The 21,732-nt window shown below is 34.4% G+C and overlaps 1 protein-coding gene and 1 long non-coding RNA gene across 15 annotated transcripts; both read left to right on the top strand.

The window, feature by feature from the left end:
* Positions 213–20,703, top strand: LOC104707357 (FACT complex subunit SPT16). 5 transcript variants are annotated; one of them, XM_010423689.2, is made up of 4 exons: positions 213–329; positions 534–595; positions 819–3,645; positions 20,059–20,703. In XM_010423689.2, the coding sequence occupies exons 3-4, from the start codon at positions 847–849 to the stop codon at positions 20,491–20,493; spliced, it is 3,234 nt and encodes a 1,077-aa protein (XP_010421991.1). In that variant the 5' UTR covers positions 213–329; positions 534–595; positions 819–846; the 3' UTR covers positions 20,494–20,703. The 5 variants fall into 5 exon arrangements, with proteins under 5 accessions (XP_010421991.1, XP_010421990.1, XP_010421992.1 ...); XM_010423688.2 differs by lacking the exon at positions 20,059–20,703 and having other exon boundaries at positions 819–4,296; XM_010423690.2 differs by lacking the exon at positions 20,059–20,703 and having other exon boundaries at positions 816–4,296.
* LOC104707359 lies at positions 16,090–20,052 on the top strand. 10 transcript variants are annotated; one of them, XR_754627.1, is made up of 4 exons: positions 16,090–16,278; positions 16,360–17,413; positions 17,957–18,341; positions 18,579–20,052. It is a non-coding gene; the product is annotated as an uncharacterized LOC104707359 (long non-coding RNA). The 10 variants fall into 10 exon arrangements; XR_002033006.1 differs by having other exon boundaries at positions 16,090–16,477; positions 16,730–17,413; XR_754629.1 differs by having other exon boundaries at positions 16,090–16,477; positions 16,716–17,413.

The following is a 21,732-nucleotide window of genomic DNA, read 5'->3' as shown; positions in this document are numbered from 1 at the left end:
AAATTTCACAATCATTCACTTAAAAATTAACCTTTATAATATCAATATGGTTATCTACCTTATTGAACAAGAATGATATTTAGAGGATTATCAGAAAACATAATTCGTTAATGGGCCTTTATTTGTCAAATAAGCCCAATTCGGTGGCAAAGCCCACCATAATCAAAATAAATATACGTTCCACTCTCAGAATTGCCTCGTAGAAGAGCCATTCTCTCTCGAGGAGAGCCTCGCCGGAGCTTTTTTTTTCGTTCTTCTTCTTGTTTCTCGGCCTAAACCGCCGTCGTTTGAAGCTACCACGTTATTGTCCTCCGTTACGAACCTTCTGGGTAAACTATTTTTTTTTTTTTTTTTTCCCTTTCTCGATATCTCACTGTTTTTAATCTACGATTCAACTTGTTTCCGTCTCGTTTTCGTGTTCTTTGGTTTGATTCTTCGTTTATAATCGTGTTCTTAACTCGATCTGTTTCGATTTCGCTTCATTAGACGAAGTAATTGAACGATTTTTTTTTTTTTCGTTCTTCGATTTCTAGGGTTTCGGTTGCTTCCTCTCGCGCCGCCGCTTGTTTTTGTGATTTATTTGATTCTATTCGAGGTGGGTTTTTTTTTTCCTTACTCTAACTTTTCGTTCTGGGTGTTAATTTTGGTGGATTTTACTGCAGATTTAGACCTAGTTTGAAGCTATGAAACCCTAGATTTGATTAAGATGTGTGTTAAGTGGTCTTCCGAATGAGTCTTATGTTCTTAATTTTAGGCTTGTGCATCTCTCTTGTGCATCTTTCTTGTTTCTGAGTATTATATTACTTTTGCTTCAGCAGATAAAAAGTTTCTTCTGGGACTCTTTAGATGGCAGACTCTCGGAATGGTAATGCGCGAGCTCCTGGTGGAGGAGTGCCTCCAAAAACTGGGAATGCCTACACCATAGATGTTAAAAAATTTATCTCACGTGCAAGAGCCTTGTATGAACACTGGAAGAAGCACAGTGCAGACCTATGGGGATCTGCGGACGCTCTCGCCATTGCTACCCCTCCTGCTTCTGATGATCTGCGCTACCTGAAATCGTCAGCGCTGAATATTTGGCTTCTTGGGTATGAGTTTCCAGATACGATTATGGTTTTTACCCCAAAGCAGATCCACTTCTTGTGTAGCAGGAACAAGGCATCTCTACTAGAAGTTGTGGAGCAAGCTGCACATGATGAGTTGAAGGTTGATGTTGTTATGCATGTTAAGCCCAAGGGTGATGATGGAAAAGGGCTGATGGATGCCATATTTCGTGCCATCCGTGATCTATCCCGGGGTGATGGAAATGATTCACAAGTTGTAGGGCACATTGCTCGTGAAGTCCCTGAAGGTAAGCTTCTGGAGACTTGGACGGAGAGGTTAAAGAATGCAAACTTCCAGTTTGTAGATATAACTGGGGGGCTGTCTGATCTTTTTGCTGTTAAAGATGATACTGAGGTCATGAGTGTGAAGAAAGCTGCGTATCTAGCCTATAGTGTGATGAATAATGTTGTTGTCCCAAACCTTGAAGGAATCATTGATGAGGAGAAAGACGTCACCCACTCTTCTTTGATGGATCTCACCGAGAAAGCCATACTTGAGCCGACTAAGGCCAGTGTGAGGCTGAAGGCAGAAAATGTTGACATATGCTACCCTCCTATATTTCAAAGCGGAGGCAAGTTTGATCTCAAACCAAGTGCTGCAAGCAATGATGAACTTCTCACTTATGATCCAGCGAGTATCATAATATGTGCTGTTGGTGCTCGGTATAATAGTTATTGCTCAAACGTTGCCAGGACGTACCTAATAGATGCAACTTCTCTCCAGATCAAGGCATATGAGGTACTTCTCAAGGCACATGAGGCTGCTATTAATGCTTTAAGGTCAGGAAGAAATATCAATACTGTCTATCAAGCTGCCCTTTCGGTTGTTGAAAAGAATGCCCCTGAGTTGATTGACAAGCTAACTAAATCTGCTGGGACTGGTATCGGTCTTGAATTCCGAGAGTCAGGATTAAATATTAATGCAAAGAATGATAAAGTATTGAGACCGAAAATGGCATTTAATGTGTCTCTTGGTTTCCAGAACTTGGAGTGTGAGTCAGAAAGCCGCAGCAAGATCAAGAAATTCTCACTTTTGCTAGCTGACACAGTTCTCGTCACGGAACAGAATCCGGAGAGTTTAACAGCCAAGTGCTCTAAATCTGTTAAGGATGTGGCTTACTCCTTCAAAGATGATGAAGAAGAAGAGAGACCGAGGAAGAAGCCGAGGGTCAGCGGTTCTGAGAACTACATTACCAAGACAGCTCTTAGATCAGATGATCATGTGGTGTCGAAAGAAGAGCTACGGAAGCAGCACCAGGCAGAGCTTGCACGCCAGAAAAATGAAGAAACCGCCAGAAGGCTTGCTGGTGATAGGTCTGGGGCGGGAGACAGCCGGTCTGCTGCAAAGACTTCAGCTGATGTGGTTGCCTACAAGAATGTTAACGACATGCCCCAACCTCGGTCTTTGGAAATCCAGACTGATACGAAGAACGAGGCTGTATTGTTGCCCATCTATGGTAGCTTGGTCCCATTCCATGTGGCTACAATAAGAACAGTGTCAGGCAATCAAGATACCAACAGGAATTGCTACATCCGTATCATTTTCAATGTCCCCGGTACACCCTTCAACCCTCATGATTCAAACTCTTTGAAAAACCAGGGTGCTATCTACCTCAAGGAGGTTTCATTCCGGACCAAGGATTCAAGGCATAGCAGTGAAATAGTTCAGCATATTAAGGCCCTCAGACGGCAAGTCATGGCCCGGGAGTCAGAGAGAGCTGAAAGGGCGACATTGGTAACACAGGAGAAACTTCAGCTTGCAGGGAACAAGTTCAAACCCCTCAGGTTGTCTGAGTTGTGGATCCGTCCACCTTTCAGTGGCCGCAAGAAGATTCCTGGGACACTCGAAGCTCATGCCAATGGTTTCAGGTATTCAACGACCAGGCCTGACGAGCGTGTGGATGTCCTGTTTGCAAACATAAAGCACGCGTTTTTCCAGCCGGCTGAGAAGGAGATGATCACCCTCCTTCATTTTCATTTGCACAACCACATCATGGTAGGAACCAAGAAAACAAAGGACGTCCAGTTTTATGTGGAGGTAATGGATGTTGTGCAGTCTTTAGGTGGTGGGAGGAGATCAGCTTATGATCCAGATGAGATTGATGAAGAACAGCGGGAGCGTGATAGGAAAAACAAGATCAACATGGATTTCAATCATTTTGCAAACCGGGTCAATGATATGTGGCAACTACCCCAGTTTGCAAGTCTGGACCTTGAATTTGATCAACCTCTGAGAGAGCTTGGGTTCCATGGTGTTCCGCACAAGACATCTGCATTCATTATACCGACCTCCAGCTGCTTAGTTGAGCTCATAGAATACCCGTTCCTCGTGGTCAGTCTGAGTGAGATTGAGATTGTGAATCTTGAGAGAGTTGGGTTTGGACAGAAGAACTTTGACATGGCCATCATCTTCAAGGACTTCAAAAAGGATGTTCTCAGGGTTGACTCAGTTCCCACAAGTTCACTGGAGGGGATAAAGGAGTGGCTTGACACTACAGATATAAAGTACTACGAGAGCAAACTGAATCTGAACTGGAGACAGATCCTGAAGACGATCACGGATGATCCGCAGAGCTTCATAGATGATGGAGGATGGGAGTTTTTAAATCTGGACGGAAGTGATTCAGAATCTGGGGGCTCTGAGGAGTCAGACAAAGGATATGAACCATCAGATGTGGAGGTTGAGTCTGAGTCAGAGGATGAGGCCTCAGAGAGTGAGTCACTGGTGGAGTCAGAGGATGAAGAAGAGGAGGACTCAGAGCAAGAGTCAGAGGAAGAGAAAGGTAAGACTTGGGATGAACTGGAGAGAGAAGCTAGTAATGCAGACAGAGAGCATGGAGCTGAGTCTGATAGTGAGGAAGAGAGGAAGAGAAGGAAGATGAAAGCGTTTGGGAAATCGCGGTCTGGAACTAGCGGTGGAGGCGGCAGTAGCAGTATGAAGAACATGCCACCATCAAAGCGGAGCAAGCACAGGTGAAAAGGATCAGACGTTTCGAATTCTGCTTATCATTGTTCTCATTAGAGAGATGAAACGAAACCAGACTTTTATTTTCCCAGGTTTAAAAATTAATTAGTGTTTCTTTTTTGTTTGTTTGTTCAACTTCACGGCAAACAAAAACTAGCGTTTGGTTATGGTTTTTAAATCAGTCTTTTGTATTATAAAAAAAACTGCTTTAGATCATTATTAATTTAATTCTGTGCACTACTAAAATAATTATAGTCGTTTCATAATAAAAGAACTAAGAAAAACACCATTCAGAGATTATAGCATTTACCAGAGACCACTAAAAAGAAAAAATATATATATAAAATCTTTCAAAAGGTTTAGCCAATTTAGCCAAAAACTTATTTAGCAAGTACTGTTCCAAATCTCTTGGAGTGCCGGTTCGGCGAACGTGTTCCACACTGCCGGTTCAGAACATGGCTAGCAGTGCGAGATCGACTTTTAACGGGTAAGAGTATGTAAAGTTGAGGGTTGGTTCTGCCATGTGGTGAGCCGGACAAGGCCCAAGAACACTTAGAGGGGGTGTATTAAACTCATATTTTAGAAGATTTTAAAGTATTTTTAAAATCACTTGTTTTCAAAATCCTATGTTATTCAACTTGAAATTTATATAAAATTATTTATAATGATTCACAATCTCTTGTTATTCAATCCATAATTTGTAAAACTCACTTAAAATCTACTGTTATTCAAAATATTACAAATTTTTTAAAAAGAGCTATTTTGAATGATTTTAAAAGACTTTTTTAACTTTTTTAGTTGAAAAATATGACTCATACAGTCACACTCTTCAAGATGGGATTTTGAAGGATTTCCAAAAAAAAAAGTCATTGGATCCACCATCTGTTAGCTATAAAAGCTAATTTCAGTCACTGTTCAAAGTCAAAGAGAATTGCTCATAAGAACAACACAAGAACACAAGTTTCTTCACAATATTTTCTTCATGTTCGATTCTACAATAGCTAAGATGCTTAAATACACAAAACATAAATTAACTCCTAAGAAGGTGAAATGTGGGCAGAGAAACACATTCCCACTACATAATTAAAATAACTAAATGTTGTGTCTCATCAATACTCCACCGCCGGAAAAAGAACCTTGTCCTCAAGGTTCTAATGAAGTAAACAGGTACATATCTTTCATTGCCTTCATACGTTGCACCATCACTTCAGTCACAAACTTGTTTCCTTCTCGTTTCTACCTCTTTCCGGTTATGTGTCGTCTTCTCCTTTCCCTTCTCTATCCGTGTCGGTCGTCCACGATCAAATGGCCATCTTGCATTTGTGCCAATCCAACCTCCTAGAGAGAACACTTCCTCGACACAACTATGCAGAACATGGGATAGAATGTGGGATCGCCATTGTAAAGAAGATAGAAGTAGCTTACCAAGGTTTCTCACGTTGACGTGATTAACTTTGTTAGTTACTGCAGTGACCTCTTCTTTTGGCGGGTTGATGTCGAGAGTTTTTGTTGAACTGAAACCACCTTGCCCACTAATCTCCACACGTCGACCATCGTTCACTCCCTCGATGAAGCCGTCTTCATCATAAACGTCATAGATCGGATCATCACTGTTGTAGATATCGAAAACTGGATCACGAGAGCCCTCTTCTTCAACTTGAAGAAACTGACTTTGATCCAAATAAACTCATCCACTTAACATGACACCGAGGATCCGAATTTGATTAAGAAATCAGATGGTATGTTTTGAAATATTCTAAATCACTTACAAAATCTTTCATTTCATTTTCATTTTCTTTAAATTAAAATCTAAAACAAATCATCAAATCTTCTAAAATCTTACTCAAAAATCTCAAAATCCTAAAATATTAAAATCTAACCAAATCCTAGAAAAAACAAGTTGAATACCCCCCCTCTAATTTTTTCGCTTCCTTATCAATACTGCTCCAGAAGTTGGGGTCTAGTAAATATTTTTTCGTGTTTTGTCCTCACTGACATAGTATTTTAACTTCAGCAGTAAGTGAAAAAATCGGCCATTTCATATCCTACTTAATTAAGGTTCTATGTTCAATTCTTATATAAAGTTTAACGTTGTGCATATTTATACATTAAGTAACCAAATTTTTATATTCACAACCCAAACTTATAAAATTGTGCCAATCTATACTTTAGTCCTGACGGTGTTAAGAATCCATTAGCGGTTGTTTACGTGGATGCCATGTGCTCAACTACGTCCTTTTATACGAAAAAGAGACAAAAAAAAAATTATCAAAACGATGTCGTTTAGCTCTTCCTCTTCAGCCTCTAAACAAAAAGATCGATTTTAGAAAATTTAGGTTTTTGATTTATGTCTAGTTTCGTAAGTGTTGATCAAGATGTCTTCATCAGCTCCTACCTAAATTCGATTAGGTGTTCATTCTATGATTGATGTATTAATCTATAGGGGTGCATAGAATTTTTACTCCAATTTTATGGGTTGTCATTCAATTTCGATTTCCTAATATCTTGACCTTATCTTAAAAATTGAGTTACTTGGATTCGTCTAGCTGGTTCTGATTGCATTATGTTCAAAACTTTGTCATTTCAATCTCAGAATAGTGGATCTGCTGCTTATGTAAATTTTGAAAATTTTGTTATTAGTTCGAAACGCGTTATCTTAATGTGCTGAGATCTTAGATTACATTATTATACTCAGCTCAATCTTATTTATTCCAAAACTTTCAGACTTTCTTTTTCAAATGAAAGACAAAACTGACAAAGAAGATTAATGGCCTTCGTTGAGCAATTGAAGATAGTGTCAAGAAACAAGAACGAATGAGAAGATAGATGTTGAAAAAGAAGAGATAAACGACGTCGTTTTGACAAAAAAAAGTTATCTTTTTTGTCGCATAAAATGACGTCGTTGGGCATATGACATCCACATAAACAACCGCTAATGGATTCTTAACACCGTCAGGGCCTAGCTATAGATTGACAGTTTGACACAATTTTATAATTTTGAGTTATGAATTTGAAATTTTGGTTATTTAATGTATGAATATTCACAATGTTAAACTTTACATAGGAATTGAACACAGAATCTTAGGTAGGGTATGAAAATGACCGATTTGCCGCAGTGAAAGTGTTGAGATTTTTTTTTTCTAGTTAATTGTAATAATTATTCTATAGCTCCCTCTAGCTTTACTTAATTTCTAAAGGCCAATAGTACAATCATAGGTTTTGGCATCTTCTAATATAAAAATATATGGTGGATTATCTATTCGTAAAGGACATGCGCCACTGAATGCGCCACTTAATTATTTTGAAATTTAACGATTTCAAGAGGTTAAGAGTGGTAGAACCAATCAAGTTCTAATCCTAATATATCATTTAAAAACGTACGTAAGGACATTGCAATATAAGATTTATGTACAAGTTGATAAAATGCATGCAACATCAAAATGAGGTAATAATTCTTTAGTTTTTTCTTAACCAATAGTATTTTTTTCTCTTATGGTCTATTTTTAAAATCTTAATCATACATATTTTATTTCTTGTTACATATTGTGATATTGTCTCGAGACAACTACTCTCGAGAGACTCAAGATTTTGTTTCAATGGTTGATATTTAGTTTTTAAGAATTATGGAGTTAAAACCACATGATCTTGGGGGAATAATAATCTTAGTTACCTTTCAAACTTTCTTATAAATGTTTATGTTATTCTAATGATAAGTTGTTTATAAAAACGTAATATATTTTTATTATAATTTATAACTAGATAAATACCCATAATAATTTTAAATAAAAGTCTATTAGATTAAAAGTAAAATAATAAAAATATTATAAAAATATTCTGGGTATTTATCTAGAATTGAACAAAAACTAAAAGTGGTATATTTGGAAAACAAAACTCATAAAGTAAATATCTTATTTGTTTGCATTAAGCAGATATGATTTTTTTTTGGAAAAAAAAAATAAAAGTGGTATATTTAGAAAAAAACTCATTTTAGTGGTATTTACGAGAATTGCCCAACTAAATATCTTATTTGTTTGCATTAAGCAGATATGAATTTTTTTTTGTTAATATTGACCATGTATACTTTCAAAAAAAAAATCCTCTAATAGATGGAAAATGTTGTAAGTTTCATAAAGTAAAATATACACCAAATGCAAAACATTAAAGTTTTGAGAGATGTTTAAAGTATTATGTCCATTACATCGAAACAAACTACCATTAAATTTATACCCTTCTTATTGACCCGCCACAACTTGCTGAATCAAGCTGAGAATCAGCAAGCTGCGGCGGCTCAACATGGTACTGCTGCTGGTAATCAAGGGGTTGCGGCGGGGAATCAAGGAGCTGCGGCGGCTCAAGGAGCTGCGGGGAATCAAGGTTTTTGGAAATATTGCGATCTTTAGAATATTTAGAATATTGTTTGAATAGACCAATAGTTTAGAATTATGATTTAATTTAATTGAAGATTATGAATAATTAGTTTATGAAATTCTGTACAGAATACGCCTTAAATTATTCAATTATATAGGGATATTTTAAATACTAAGATCCTAACCGGAATTTGATTAAACATTTATAAACTGAATGATGAATGATAATTAAGATATGATAATAGATCCAAGTAAGAAACGGGCGGATCTTGAATAAAAAACTGTTTTAAACTTGTTTTTAGTAAAAAATAAATTCCTTTGTAGAGTTTCCTTTTATTGAGCTGATGTATATCTAGTAATTATACGATCGACAGTTGACATATTCATTAAATATTTTATCGATGAAAAAGTATTAAAATTTATTAAATTAGATGTTCAATGGAAAGAAATAAAAAGAGCATACAATTGGTAAGTGATTACATTCTTATTTTGTTGTTATTAATGTCAAAACTTAGAAATAAAATGAAAAGATATAAGTAAAATGAGAAAATGTAAAATATGTGCATCTTCTCTAAATTTAAAATTTACATATTTTTATAAAATACAAAAATATATATATTTGAAGAGTATACGTTTATCTTACTATATTAATTGAAAAAGACATATATGAAACGAACCTAATAAAATGTAAAAAATTACATTGTCATATCATTGGTCTTTTAAAGCAAATTTTTAATTTTTCAGTAAAGGTAAAAATGTAATTTAAATATTAATGTAATGTACTTTAAAAAAAATTAATATCAAAGGCAAAAGGTAAAAAATTTAAATTTATCAATATACATATCAAATTAATGTACTTTTTTTTTGAAAATTAAGATTTAGTTATAAAATGTAATTACAAAACTATATACTTTACATATTATACATTTTCTAAAAATTCTTAAATAATGAAGCTCTATAACATTTAATAAAGTTTTACAAATAAAGAACCATTTAGTTTCGACAATCCATTCCATATGCATACAGACAGACATATGTTTTGGTCTAATCAACAAGGTCCATATGATTAGAATCCAGTTTGTTTTAAAAGTGAAATCCAATTTGTATATGAAGGAAACATAGAAAAATTCCGGTTTTGAATTGATTATTAATTACAAGAGAAATTACCGGTTTTCACTTTTAGCTACACCTTTCCCGGTTTAGGTTGAAACACCACAACCTTAACCAGAGGCTTTTAGGGTCAAGTTACAGTTTTTTTGAAGCAACTATGATCTTTGACTCATTGTGAGAGTGTTAATTGTAGGATCAAGCTGTCATCAAAGGGGCAGATTCTTCAGGAGTGAATATTGTGAAGATGTATTGGATGGCTGAAGTAGTGTCTGTGTGATTCAAGACGTGATACAAGATTGTTGTTATTTTATGTGTATGAGAAGTCTGTAGAGGAGAGTTCACATACAAGTCAACGAAACAAGTCTTAAGTTGTTATGGTGTAGCTACTTTAATCCTCATTGGTTATAAAAATGAGAGGTTCTTCTTAAATTTTAGTGTGTGAACCGGAGTGATCGGCGCTGGGAGAAGACTGGACTTTGAGACGAGATTGATAACGTTCTTCATGTTCCATCGCATTACTCGAAGAAGATGATGGACCGCCATTGATATTCATCGTAATTATAACAAAAGCTTATGTAGCTCAGTGGTAATTTAGCTTCCCGTCGAAGGTCTGGGCGTCGTTTCATTATGATTGATTACGACCTGAATTCTTGTTACTTTTCTCACATCAATGTTATGTTAATTTGGGCTTTTCAGAATAGTTAGATACGCATCTTCACAAGTTCAAATTATAGAATAAACTTCTTTTTCAATTAAAAATCCACAAGAGATACAACAACAACTTCGAAATAGAACAAAACATTTATTTTATTAGTCTAAAATAAATTTTACGTGTTCTAGATATATTGTTGTTGTTATACTCCCGACTACAATAATTCTCCTTATTAGTTATTAGTTATTACAGTATTATGTAAATTAAAATGTAGAAGGAAGATTTATTCCATGTGTTATCGGGGTCACGGGTGGGCAGTCAAGTTTGAAGCAGTTGCAAAATGTGATAGCCCTGTTCTTTTACCCAGTCGCTGCGATAGTATTGAGCGACTGAAAATCAGTCTCTCTCCTTCATAATTATTTTCCTGTAATATCTCTGATAGTAAATCCAGCGACTCCATTGAGATATTTTCTAAGAGAAACCAGCGACGCGGTAATCGCTAAAAAAACCAGCGACTGTTTTAAGTGGGTCTCTAAAGCTTCGGCGACTGTTTCGTAACAACACCAGCGACCGTTATATGTGAAAGTGGTGTGGAAATCATGTTATTTTTTGAATCGCTCAAATGAATCGCCGCGATTGGAAATAAAACAGGGCTTTTGTTCTTAACAATAATACATCATCCATGTATAAAAAAATATTCACGGAGGCAGACCTCCTTGCACAATTTGGTGGCGTTTCTTTTATTACATATCCCTGGGGCCGCTTCTTTGCTTCGGTCTCCTGGACATACTTCATAAGGATATGGCTATTTCTCTCCCGTTGTTTTTCTGATCGAATAAAATTTGATTTATCAATAACCAAGTATATTCATGTCTTATTGATACTTTCTTTTTTTCTCCCAACCACTCATATTTACTTAAAAGACCATTTATTTACTGGGATTTTAAATGCATAATTAATTTCCCTTCGTAAGAAATATTACATTTGTTAGATGATTCAGCATTGTTTAAAATTTTGTTTCCATGTGGTAATTTGATTTCTCACAAGTAAACTTTTTTTGCAAAATTTTTATATTTTTGACCCTTTCTAAAGAGTAAAAATGAGCAAGAACGAAAATTATTATTAATTTTTGTTTTTTAAAGTAAAAGGAAAAAGACATTCTTTGGTTTTGTAGATTATAAGCATGTTGTATATATATATCTATATATAGTTCTATCAAATTACGATTTGGGGAAAAAAATTCAATAAAAGGTTTATTTATAATTGGGGTTTGCAAGTGAAACCTCCCTTCTAGTTAAAAGTTTCAAGTTTAAAGATAAAAAAAATTCATTTCTTAAATTAAGTAATTTTATTTTTTAATTAAGAGTATAATTGACTTTATATTTTCTAGAAAACCTATTTCACCAAACTTATCTATATAAAGTAGATGGACAAACTTTAAAACAAACATCCTTTATTTATTTATTTATTTTTTTTTGCCTAAATCATCATTGACCTAAACATGAGTTAGTCAACCATGTGTTTTGCAAGTGAAACCTCCCTTCTAGTTAAATGTTTCAAGTTTAAAGATAAAAAAAAAATTCATTTCTTAAATTAAGTAATTGTAATTTTATTTTTTAATTAAGAGTATAATTGACTTTAAATTTTCTGGAAAATCTATTTCACCAAACTTATCTATATAAAGTAGATGGACAAACTTTAAAACAATCATCCTTTATTTCTATTTTTTTTTTTTGCCTAAATTATCATTGACCTAAACATGACGTTAGTCAACCATGTGTTTTGGATGACTCATCATATAAAAGGTACTTAGTAAATTAGAAATAATTTATGACGAGACGTTACATTGAATGGAAGACTACCTTTTTGTGAATTTTTATTGAAACATATTCCATTGAAAATATTTGTGAACTAGTATTAGAATCATTAAATTTAATTTTAATGACACCTATGGAGAGAAAACTTAAGCCGCATGGAATCACAAGCGGATACATAGAAGCGTAGAATCAAATTTTTAATAAAATTTAGGAACCGGGTGGTATATATACAATCAAATACTAAACATAAAAATCATATTATAAATAATTAGATTTAAGTAAAATCATGATAAATAATACTAAAATAAATCCTACATCTTACTATATATAAAATTAAGTGAATACAATGGCAGAGTGTTTCGTAGTGCAGTGGGAGAGAGGGATGTTAAGTCTTTAGAGGAGACCTGTTCTATTCTTTGAACGAACAAAAACAAATTGTCATTAAAAACAAGAGGCAAAATTGTAATTTTCTCACGAAGTCATCTTCTTCCCTTAAAACCCTATTCACCGTTCTCTACTCTCCAACGCTTTCAACTCGGAATCCTACGATTCTAAAAGGCTCATTTTAGGAATCGCGATTCTGAACGATTTCCGGCAATTCCGATTTTGGAGGGGGGAATCGTTTCCATGCAACCTAGGAGAAAACTCTCTTAATTTAGTTATTTTGCTTTTTCTTCTATTTCTTCTATTTTCATTCATTTTTAATACCGACCTCCAACTGCTTAGTTGAGCTCGTAGAATAATACTCGATCCTCATGGTCAATTTGTGTGACATTTTAGTTTGCGAAGATATCTAAAAAGAATTGATTTGGTCATCTATTTCAACAAAATGCATTTATCTTTTCGGTGAAAGGTCTAGAGAGAATTTCATATTTAAGTGTGCTTATGCTATAGTAGTTTCAAGAGAGAAATAATTATCGGAATTGTGCGAGTGCGGACAAACCGGCCGTCGGATATGGATGGGCCCACTAAGAGAGGTAGAGGACGTGAGACCCACTAAGAGAGGTGGCATGAAGCGACCACATCCATATTTCCAATCTTTGCACAGGAAACAATCTCATCGAAACCCCATAATTTCGACGAGACAACCGGTGTAGAAATCACTCCTTACAAAAAATTCCATAAGTACATGCTATGTCCAACTAACCAATACTCTACATCAACTGAATACAGTCATATGAATGTAATTCAGCTCCACAAGCACCTTACATTTGTAGACTTCTCTCACTCTGCATCATACTCCTTTGACATCCGACCGAACAAGCCACTTGTCTCCACTTCGAGGAACAAGCATCAGTTAAATCACTTATCCGAACACGATCTCATATTGGTACTTAGTCGCACAACCAACTACCCCTAAGTGACCAAGTATCAAGAGAGATAGGCTGGAATACTCTATTCTGCTCCAGCCACGAACTTCTCCTCACCAACGATCCGCTTCGACCTACACTAACTATATTCCGTAGTCCATTAACCACAACCACGGTTCACCCATTACACTTCCACACAACCACTTAAAAATTTTCGACAACTATTGCCAAAAACCAAGCTAACCAAACCCGCTCCGCAAGAGCTAACTGTTGGTGTCAATCGACACCTCCACCTGGTGTTGGTCAACACCGACGTCATCGGCATCACCTCTATCGATCATTCCTCGCCAAGCCCTAACTTCAGCCTTTCTCCAATGACCAAACACACAACTACATGTTTGTGTTTACTGAAACGACCATGGTGTCGGTCGACACCCAACCTTGTCACGAAACTGTCTATGCCAGACCAAGATATAGACACTTGCTTAAATCAGAAACCAACCATTCATTTCACAAACCCACCGTTGGATATGAAGGTTATACCCCATGAAGCTCTCCACCAAATTTTAGTCAAATCGGACTCTGTTTCATGCTTCAAAAAATTGTCTCAAAGTAGCCATCCCGGACCAATCCATGCTTTCCGTCTGTAAATGTTGGTGTCGACCGACACTAAAATGGGGTCGACCGACACCACCATGGTGTCGAACGAAACTAACCACGACCAAAGCCTTCCTTGAAGCTCCTTTTCACCACAAAACCATAATCCTTCACAACTATCAATTCTCTAATAGATTAAAGCTCTGAATGGTTACAGCGGTTGAGGCGAACAAATCCATCTCCGGTTTAAACAGTTTTTCGTTTACCACTCATCAAGTATAGTCCGCAGTGGTGCAGTTCAAAAAATATAAAAAAAACCGCATCGTACCAACTGCAGACCATGTTTACATACAAATAAAGTTGGCCCGCAGCGATTTATTGTCCGCCTTAAAAATAGAATGGTCCAAACCGCAGACGGATTTGGCCGTCCTGACCGCAATTATCATACATACCCTAAGCATTATATAACACGACTTACCTCGATAGCAGCCATGAGAGAACTTTTTTGTCTCTCTCAATCCAACACCAAGCTCCCTTAACACTTATATATCATTACCCTCTCCTCTATCTTATAGATGTGGGAATTATCACACTTCAAAAAAGATGTTCTCAGGGTTTGACATTGTTAGTTATAATTGAGTTAAGGCTTATGTTAGTTTATATAACTATATGATTAGATGCAATGGCGGACCCAAGTGAGAGAGTATGGGGTCAGTTTTTTTAAGAAAATTTAGTGTAAATTTACCAGGTTTTAATAAAAATTATTATAATGAGCCCATCAAAAAGGTTTATTTAGTCTAAAACCAATAAATCAAATTGTTTTTGTTTAATTTTCTTTCAATATTTTGGTAGCCCAGTTCTAAAAAATAGTTTTTTATGTTTTAATCGTGACTTGTTACAAACCATTGTTAGTGTAGGGAGTTGCAACGGTTTTTTGCGTGTCTTTAGAAAAACTACATAAGTTGGATGTTGTCATATTGTAAAAAAGTTATCGAGAATAATAGAGAAGTTTTCAACTTTTTAATTCTTTGTTTTTCTCTATCATGCTCTATATTTGAAGCAATGGCTTCTAGACTTCTAGTGTAATACAAGAGCAAAACTCTAACAGACTCAGTTCCCCCAAGTTAGCTAGAGGGATAAAGGAGAGTATTGACAATACAGATATAACGTACTACGAGAGCAAGCTGAATCTGAACTGGAGATAGATCATGATGACGATCACAGATGATCAGCAAAGCTTGAAGAGCATGTTTATAGTAATGGCTGAGAATTTGTGGTGGCATTTCAACAATGGTAGTAAAGATGGTATAATGCGACATTCGGTGGATTCCATGACTCAGGCACTAGTGAATAGTAATTGGCCAGAATTAGTTGCTGACCCGAGAAATCTTCAATTCGATCTTTCTAAAAATGGAATGAACCCTCTCTTATTGTAGGACACAAATAAAAACATAACTAAGGGATTCACCTTTCTAGTATTTTATTGTATGTTGAGGGTAAAGATAGGATATAAAGTTTAAGGGATTCACCTTCTTAGTATATGTACAGTTTTAGTGTTTAGGGTATATTTAGGGCCCGGATAAGGTATAGAGTTTTAAGGTTTAGGATTATGTTGTTTTAGATAGTAGCTAATAATAATTATATACAAAGTAAAGAATAATATAAAGAAAATTCATTACTTTTATTGATTATAATAACATTGTGTTTGCACAATATTATTTACATATTAAGAAGATTAGGTAACATTATGACTTGTTACACAAAAAAAAGGTAACATTATAACTTATCATAATTTTCATATCCAATCTTGAAAAACGTTTCAAATATATATATATATATTTAATATATAATCATGTAAATAACTCATAAACGAATAATTAGTCAACATATATATATATATGTATATATATATATATTTTTTAAATTAGCAAAGAAAACAAATTTTATCCCTTCGAAAACAATAGCCAGTGAAACGTTTCTTTCGGCTCGCTGACATGGCAAAATCCCAGCCATTCCTCATGGTATCTTAAACAAATGTTGAAGCATTCCAATCAAAATATATCACTTTGGATACATGACGTGGCGAGATCTTAGCCTTCGCTCAGCCTCTTTCATCTTTTTTTGATCTCTGTGAAGATTTAAGTGCTTAGAGACATATCATTATTCACTCCTTTCTTTCTCTTTAGCCTTTTTCGAATCTGAAAAAGAATTGAGACTTAGGTCCATGCTTCTTTTTCTTCCCCACCTACAAATTTTCTGATTCTCATCACTTTACTTTGGTGAAGCTACAAATCGTTTTCATTGTTATCGCATCCATTGACTGACTCATCATTTGCCTGCGCCAAACTTCTAAATCAGTTCCAAAGCTTCTCAACTTTATCCTCTCACTATTTATCTTGCTGTATCGATTCTTAAAGAGATTTTCTTTGTTGTTCTAGGCACAAGAAGATCTGCGGAGATTTATATGCTTCCTTCTCAATGAGTACACTTACCCTTTATCCTTCACTAATAATTATGATTCAGAACCAAGTCGCCTTGGTCCAGTGGTAAATGGAGGTAAGTCTCGCCACCTGAGTTTTTGTAGCAATAATTATTTGGGTTCGAGATTTTAACATAATTTTTTCCGGCACCAGAGATTAGTCTTTCCCTTTAGAAAACTTTTAAGTTATCAAAATAATAACAATAATAATAATAATAATAATAAGGTGTTTGAATATTCATAGTAAATTTGATTTAAAGTAATATTGATAATATGCAACTTCCATTACTTTTGTACTGTAATCGTTTCTTTCAGTTTGATTTTTCCAGGTGTTTCTTCTTACACTCTTTTGTGTACCGGTTTAATGAATAAGGTTTACAAGTTAGTGTTTTCTTCTCTGAGTGGATTTGATGAATTGATATTTTTCTACAAATTGTAAAAAGCTAGAAATTGCAAACATTAGGAGATCGTACTTGGAAGTAAACATCAACTCCAAACTCGGGGACAACCTTTTTTTTGTTGGAAACATGGTATTAACTCGACCCCCATGTCTTTAAACTTGCATTTTTCTTCGTCTCCATGTATTATGCATTGCTTGATTTAACACTTTCTTTTTCCTTCTATCTCTTTTTGGCCAGTTTTGGTTGATGAGCTTCAATCATGAGGCAAATCACTGGTTCTTCTCTTTTTCTTTTTTTTACTTATTTGTCATTCAAAGCATTTAATCAGCAACCTTAATATTTAAATATGATAATATAAAGAAATAAAATGTGAGGTGTTAGTTTAAGATAAGGCACACAGAAAAGTGAGAAAATAAAGATATATATTTCTCATCTAAACGAGTGAGATTTTTTTTTCTTTTGTGTTTGTTCCAAAAGCTATATGTACGAGACAGTATACATTTTTTTCTACTGAATCAACTCATGTCCTAAAATATTTGTGTATTAAATTTATTTTAGTCGCTAAAGATCTTATCGATCATCATGAATAGAGCTTCCAGCAAATCCATAGAGGTAATAAATTAACCATTTAAAAATAATAATAATCATAAGTGTTATTCGCACGTATTGATCGTCTTTTTTGTCTACCTTATTTCATAAAACTCAAGTATTAGTGCGTTTGTATCAGCAAGAAGTTTTGTCGCTAGAAACTGTTCTACATTTTTTTGGTATACATTTCTTTATTGGGAATTTGTTAGAAATGTGTTTTTTAAGATACTATTTTTTAAAAATACCCTTTTGTTTGAACATTTTTATTTTTGCTTTTTTTTACATAATTATAATATGTTAAATTAAGTTTTAGATTTTTTTTTATGATTTAAATTCTCTATTTTACATTTACTTTATAGTTTTAAGGGATATGTTTTATTATTTAGGATTTAAGGTTTAGAATTTAATCATTTTCTATATTAAAAACAGGTATTATTGAAAATAGACACTATAAAAGTGTATTTTTGAAAAATGACATAGTAAAAGAGGTATTTTCAAAAATACTCCTTTATTTTACATCTTTTTTGGTTTCTATATATTTAAATTTCAACTACCTTACTGTTCTAGAGAAGAGAATGGAGAATTAAGAGTTGGTATCAGATGAGCGGGACATCAACAAGGCCACATACCGTCTAGAGTAATATCAACACATAAGCACCATGGAGTCATCGGTTTTTCTGTGCATGTCTTTAGTAACAAATAATGTATGCTCATTTTGGTCTATAACCCGTAGGTAACTCAATTACTACATAAATTCTTATAACTTTTATTCAATTGAAATATCGCTGATTAAATTAGTTACTTCAAGAAATATATCTTGATTCTTGATATATTACCAGGTTAAACCAAATTGTTGTCAGCTACGATAAATTGTAGCTACATTAAAAAACAAATTCAATGTCAGTTCAAGATTTATGATGCGATATAAGGGTGAAAAGTTTTATGAAATAAGGTAACATCTAATCAAAATGTTTTTCTTCCTCCAAAATATACTTTTAAACACATTTTGTTTCATTGATTAAGATATTCATGAACGATTATTGGTGTTAACGATTTCTCCCCTTCCTGGAAGGGTTCATAATTGAAAATTCTACAATTGAAGTTTTATTTTTTACACTTTATTTACATTGTTTTAATCTATGTTTTAGGGTAATAAATAAGATAATTACTAATTAAGTTTGTTTTATAGGAACAATGGGATGAGCACGCATCATTTCTTAGGCGGTGACTCGATCCAAAAGCTCCTAAGAGGTCGGGCATAGTTCTTTCTGCATCGGCTTTATCTTTGTAAGTTTTGGTTTCTCCTTACGGTACTTGTCTTCATCAAACGAGTAGGATACACAACTCTTGCACTTTAAACTATGCTTTGCAAAGTACAAACTATTACCCATCCCTAGAATATCCAGTCTCGTCTCTAAGGGGTACATACTTGAAAAGGTCCTCAAGATTAGTACTACTCATCTCCTCCCTATTCAAGACAAGTTTATACACTAGTGGCTTCTCATTGTTGCATGTATACATGAGAAAGAGGCCATTTAAATTCTCTTTGACATATTAAACCATTCATCATTATGAATATAAGGCACCTATGCTCAGTCCATGCTTGATGACTCACTGTGCAGGAAATTAGATCTACTTCAGCTAAAATACCTCTCGATTTGAACCATTAATAAAAGTGACCATTGGCATAGACAAGATTGCTATGAATATTAGGGTCAAATCCAAGAGGGTAAGAAAAATATGGATTGATTCACTCAGTTTCTCCAGGATAGCAAATGCTTATACGAAGATATATCATGTAAAATGTCTAAGACGCTATTGGCACAAAAGTAGCAGATGTAGGTGCCGAAGAGAAAGCAATGGCCTGGAAGTAACGGCTTTACGCAATGTCTAAGATATAGCGAAAGCACGAATGTCATTAAACAACTGTCTTTTTAGACCATTGAAATCTATTTGGCCCTTGCATCAAGTACTGGTGCGGTACTAGCGTTAAGACCTTTTACAAGATTTCTCGTTTGTATAAGCATTTGCTATCCTGGAACAGTTGAGTTGATTACTCAAGATATTTCTTGCTCGTGAATTTGACAGGAATGACCATAGCAACCTTGTATATGCAAATGGTCTCTTTTATTGCTTTAGCTCAGGAAGTGTTTTAGTTGACATTCATCTAGGTTCCTACACAGTGAGTCATAGAGGATGAAGTGAGTGTAGGTGCCCTTTTATTTATAATGATGAATGGTTAATATGTTGAAGAGAAGTTTACTTGACTAAGTAGAATGGATAGCTTTTTCTTATTTATACATGTAGCAGTGAGAACCCACTGGTGTGTAAACTTTAATTTTCTCCTTGAATTGAGAGGGCATGAATAGTATTAGCTACTCTTGACGTGGTGACAATCTTTGCAAGAATGTATTTCTCAGAGACGAGATTCGATATTTTATGGATCAAGAACATTGTGTATTTCCCAAAGTGTGGCTTTAAGTGCAAGATTCTTGCATCCTACTCGTTCGATGAAGGCATGTATCATGTGAGTTCGCAAACGTTACAAAAAGATGGCAGAAGTAGAAAGAAACGTGCCCTCTTAGGAGTCTTTCGATAGAGACATCTCCTAGTAACGTTTTTAATTTGACGAAAAAATCATAAGCAAACTGAATCTGAACTAGAGACAGATCCTGAAGACGATCACGGATGATCCGCAGAGCTTCATAGATGATGGAGGATGGGAGTTTTTGAATCTGGACAGAAGTGATTCAGAATCTGGGGGCTCTGAGGAGTCAGACAAAGGATATGAACCATCAGATGTGGAGGTTGAGTCTGAGTCAGAGGATGAGGCCTCAGAGAGTGAGTCACTGGTGGAGTCAGAGGATGAAGAAGAGGAGGACTCAGAGCAAGAGTCAGAGGAAGAGAAAGGTAAGACTTGGGATGAACTGGAGAGAGAAGCTAGTAATGCAGACAGAGAGCATGGAGCTGAGTCTGATAGTGAGGAAGAGAGGAAGAGAAGGAAGATGAAAGCGTTTGGGAAGTCGCGGCCTGGAACTAGCGGTGGAGGCGGCAGTAGCAGTATGAAGAACATGCCACCATCAAAGCGCAACAAGCATAGTTGAAAAGGACCAGAAGTTTCGAATTTTGCTTATCATTGTTTTCATTAGAGGAGATGAAACGAAACCAGAATGTTTTTAACCAATTAGTGTTTCTTTTTTTTGTTTGTTCACGGCAAACAAAAACTAGTGTTTCGTTATGGTTTTAAAATCAGTCTTTTGTATTGTAAAAACAACTGCTTTAGATCATTATTAATTTAAGAGGTATTTTTAGTACGTTTTGGAAACAAAATTAAAGAAGTAATACGTTTACTATTTGAAATTATAGAAATAGGTGTAAGATCCATTTGTGAGATAGAATTTGTGAGAGTGGCTGTAGTTTTTTTTTTTTAATAATCATATCCCCTCATGTTTAGTTACTCAAATACTTGATTATATAATTTTTTTTTCTAATTTTTTTAAGATACATAAAATTTATGTTTTTTTCTTTATAATTTGAAGCATTTTGTTTGATGATTTTATTTGATAATATTAAATATTGTTTACAAATTTTATATCTGTACAGCTTATTAACTGTACAGATATATGAAAACTTAAAAATTAAACAAATTACATCTATACAATTATTAATGTGTAAAGATGATAATGTGCGCAAATATCTATATAGAAATATTACATATATCACTTTTGATATGAAAATATATTTGATAATGTTAAATATTTTTTACAAATTTTGTATCCATACAGTTTATTAACTGTACAGACATCTGAAAACTTAAGAATAAACAAATTACATATGTATACTTAATAATGTGTACAGATGTTTGTACAGAACCATTGTATATATCACTTTTGATATGAAAATATATTTAAATTTACTAAAACAAAATGTGTATAAACATTTGTACAGACATCTATATCTGGTGTACAGACATCTGTACAGAACCATTGCATATATCATTTTTGATATCAAAATTTAAAATTTATTTGAAATTATGAAAACAAATGCATGTTAAATTAAAGAAAAAAACATAGATTTTTTGTATCTATTTTTTCAAAAAAATAAATAAATATTATTAATTAACAAATATTTAAGTTATTAAAAAGAATGAGATGTGTAATATATATATATATATATTTATGTTTATTCCCTATGTCCCACTCTTCTCTCTCACACACTCACACAATCATACCCCACTTTGTCACTCTTTTCTCTCACACACCTACACATCCATACTCCACCTTCTCCCTCTCTATTACATTAGAGCTATTAGACAAAAAGCATATGTACTCTTTCTCTAATTA

This window comes from Camelina sativa, chromosome 8 (assembly GCF_000633955.1).
Source record: "Camelina sativa cultivar DH55 chromosome 8, Cs, whole genome shotgun sequence".
Taxonomy (NCBI): Eukaryota; Viridiplantae; Streptophyta; class Magnoliopsida; order Brassicales; family Brassicaceae; genus Camelina; species Camelina sativa.
The sequence above is the reverse complement of the archived record's forward strand: the minus strand, read 5'-3'. Positions and strand labels throughout refer to the sequence as shown.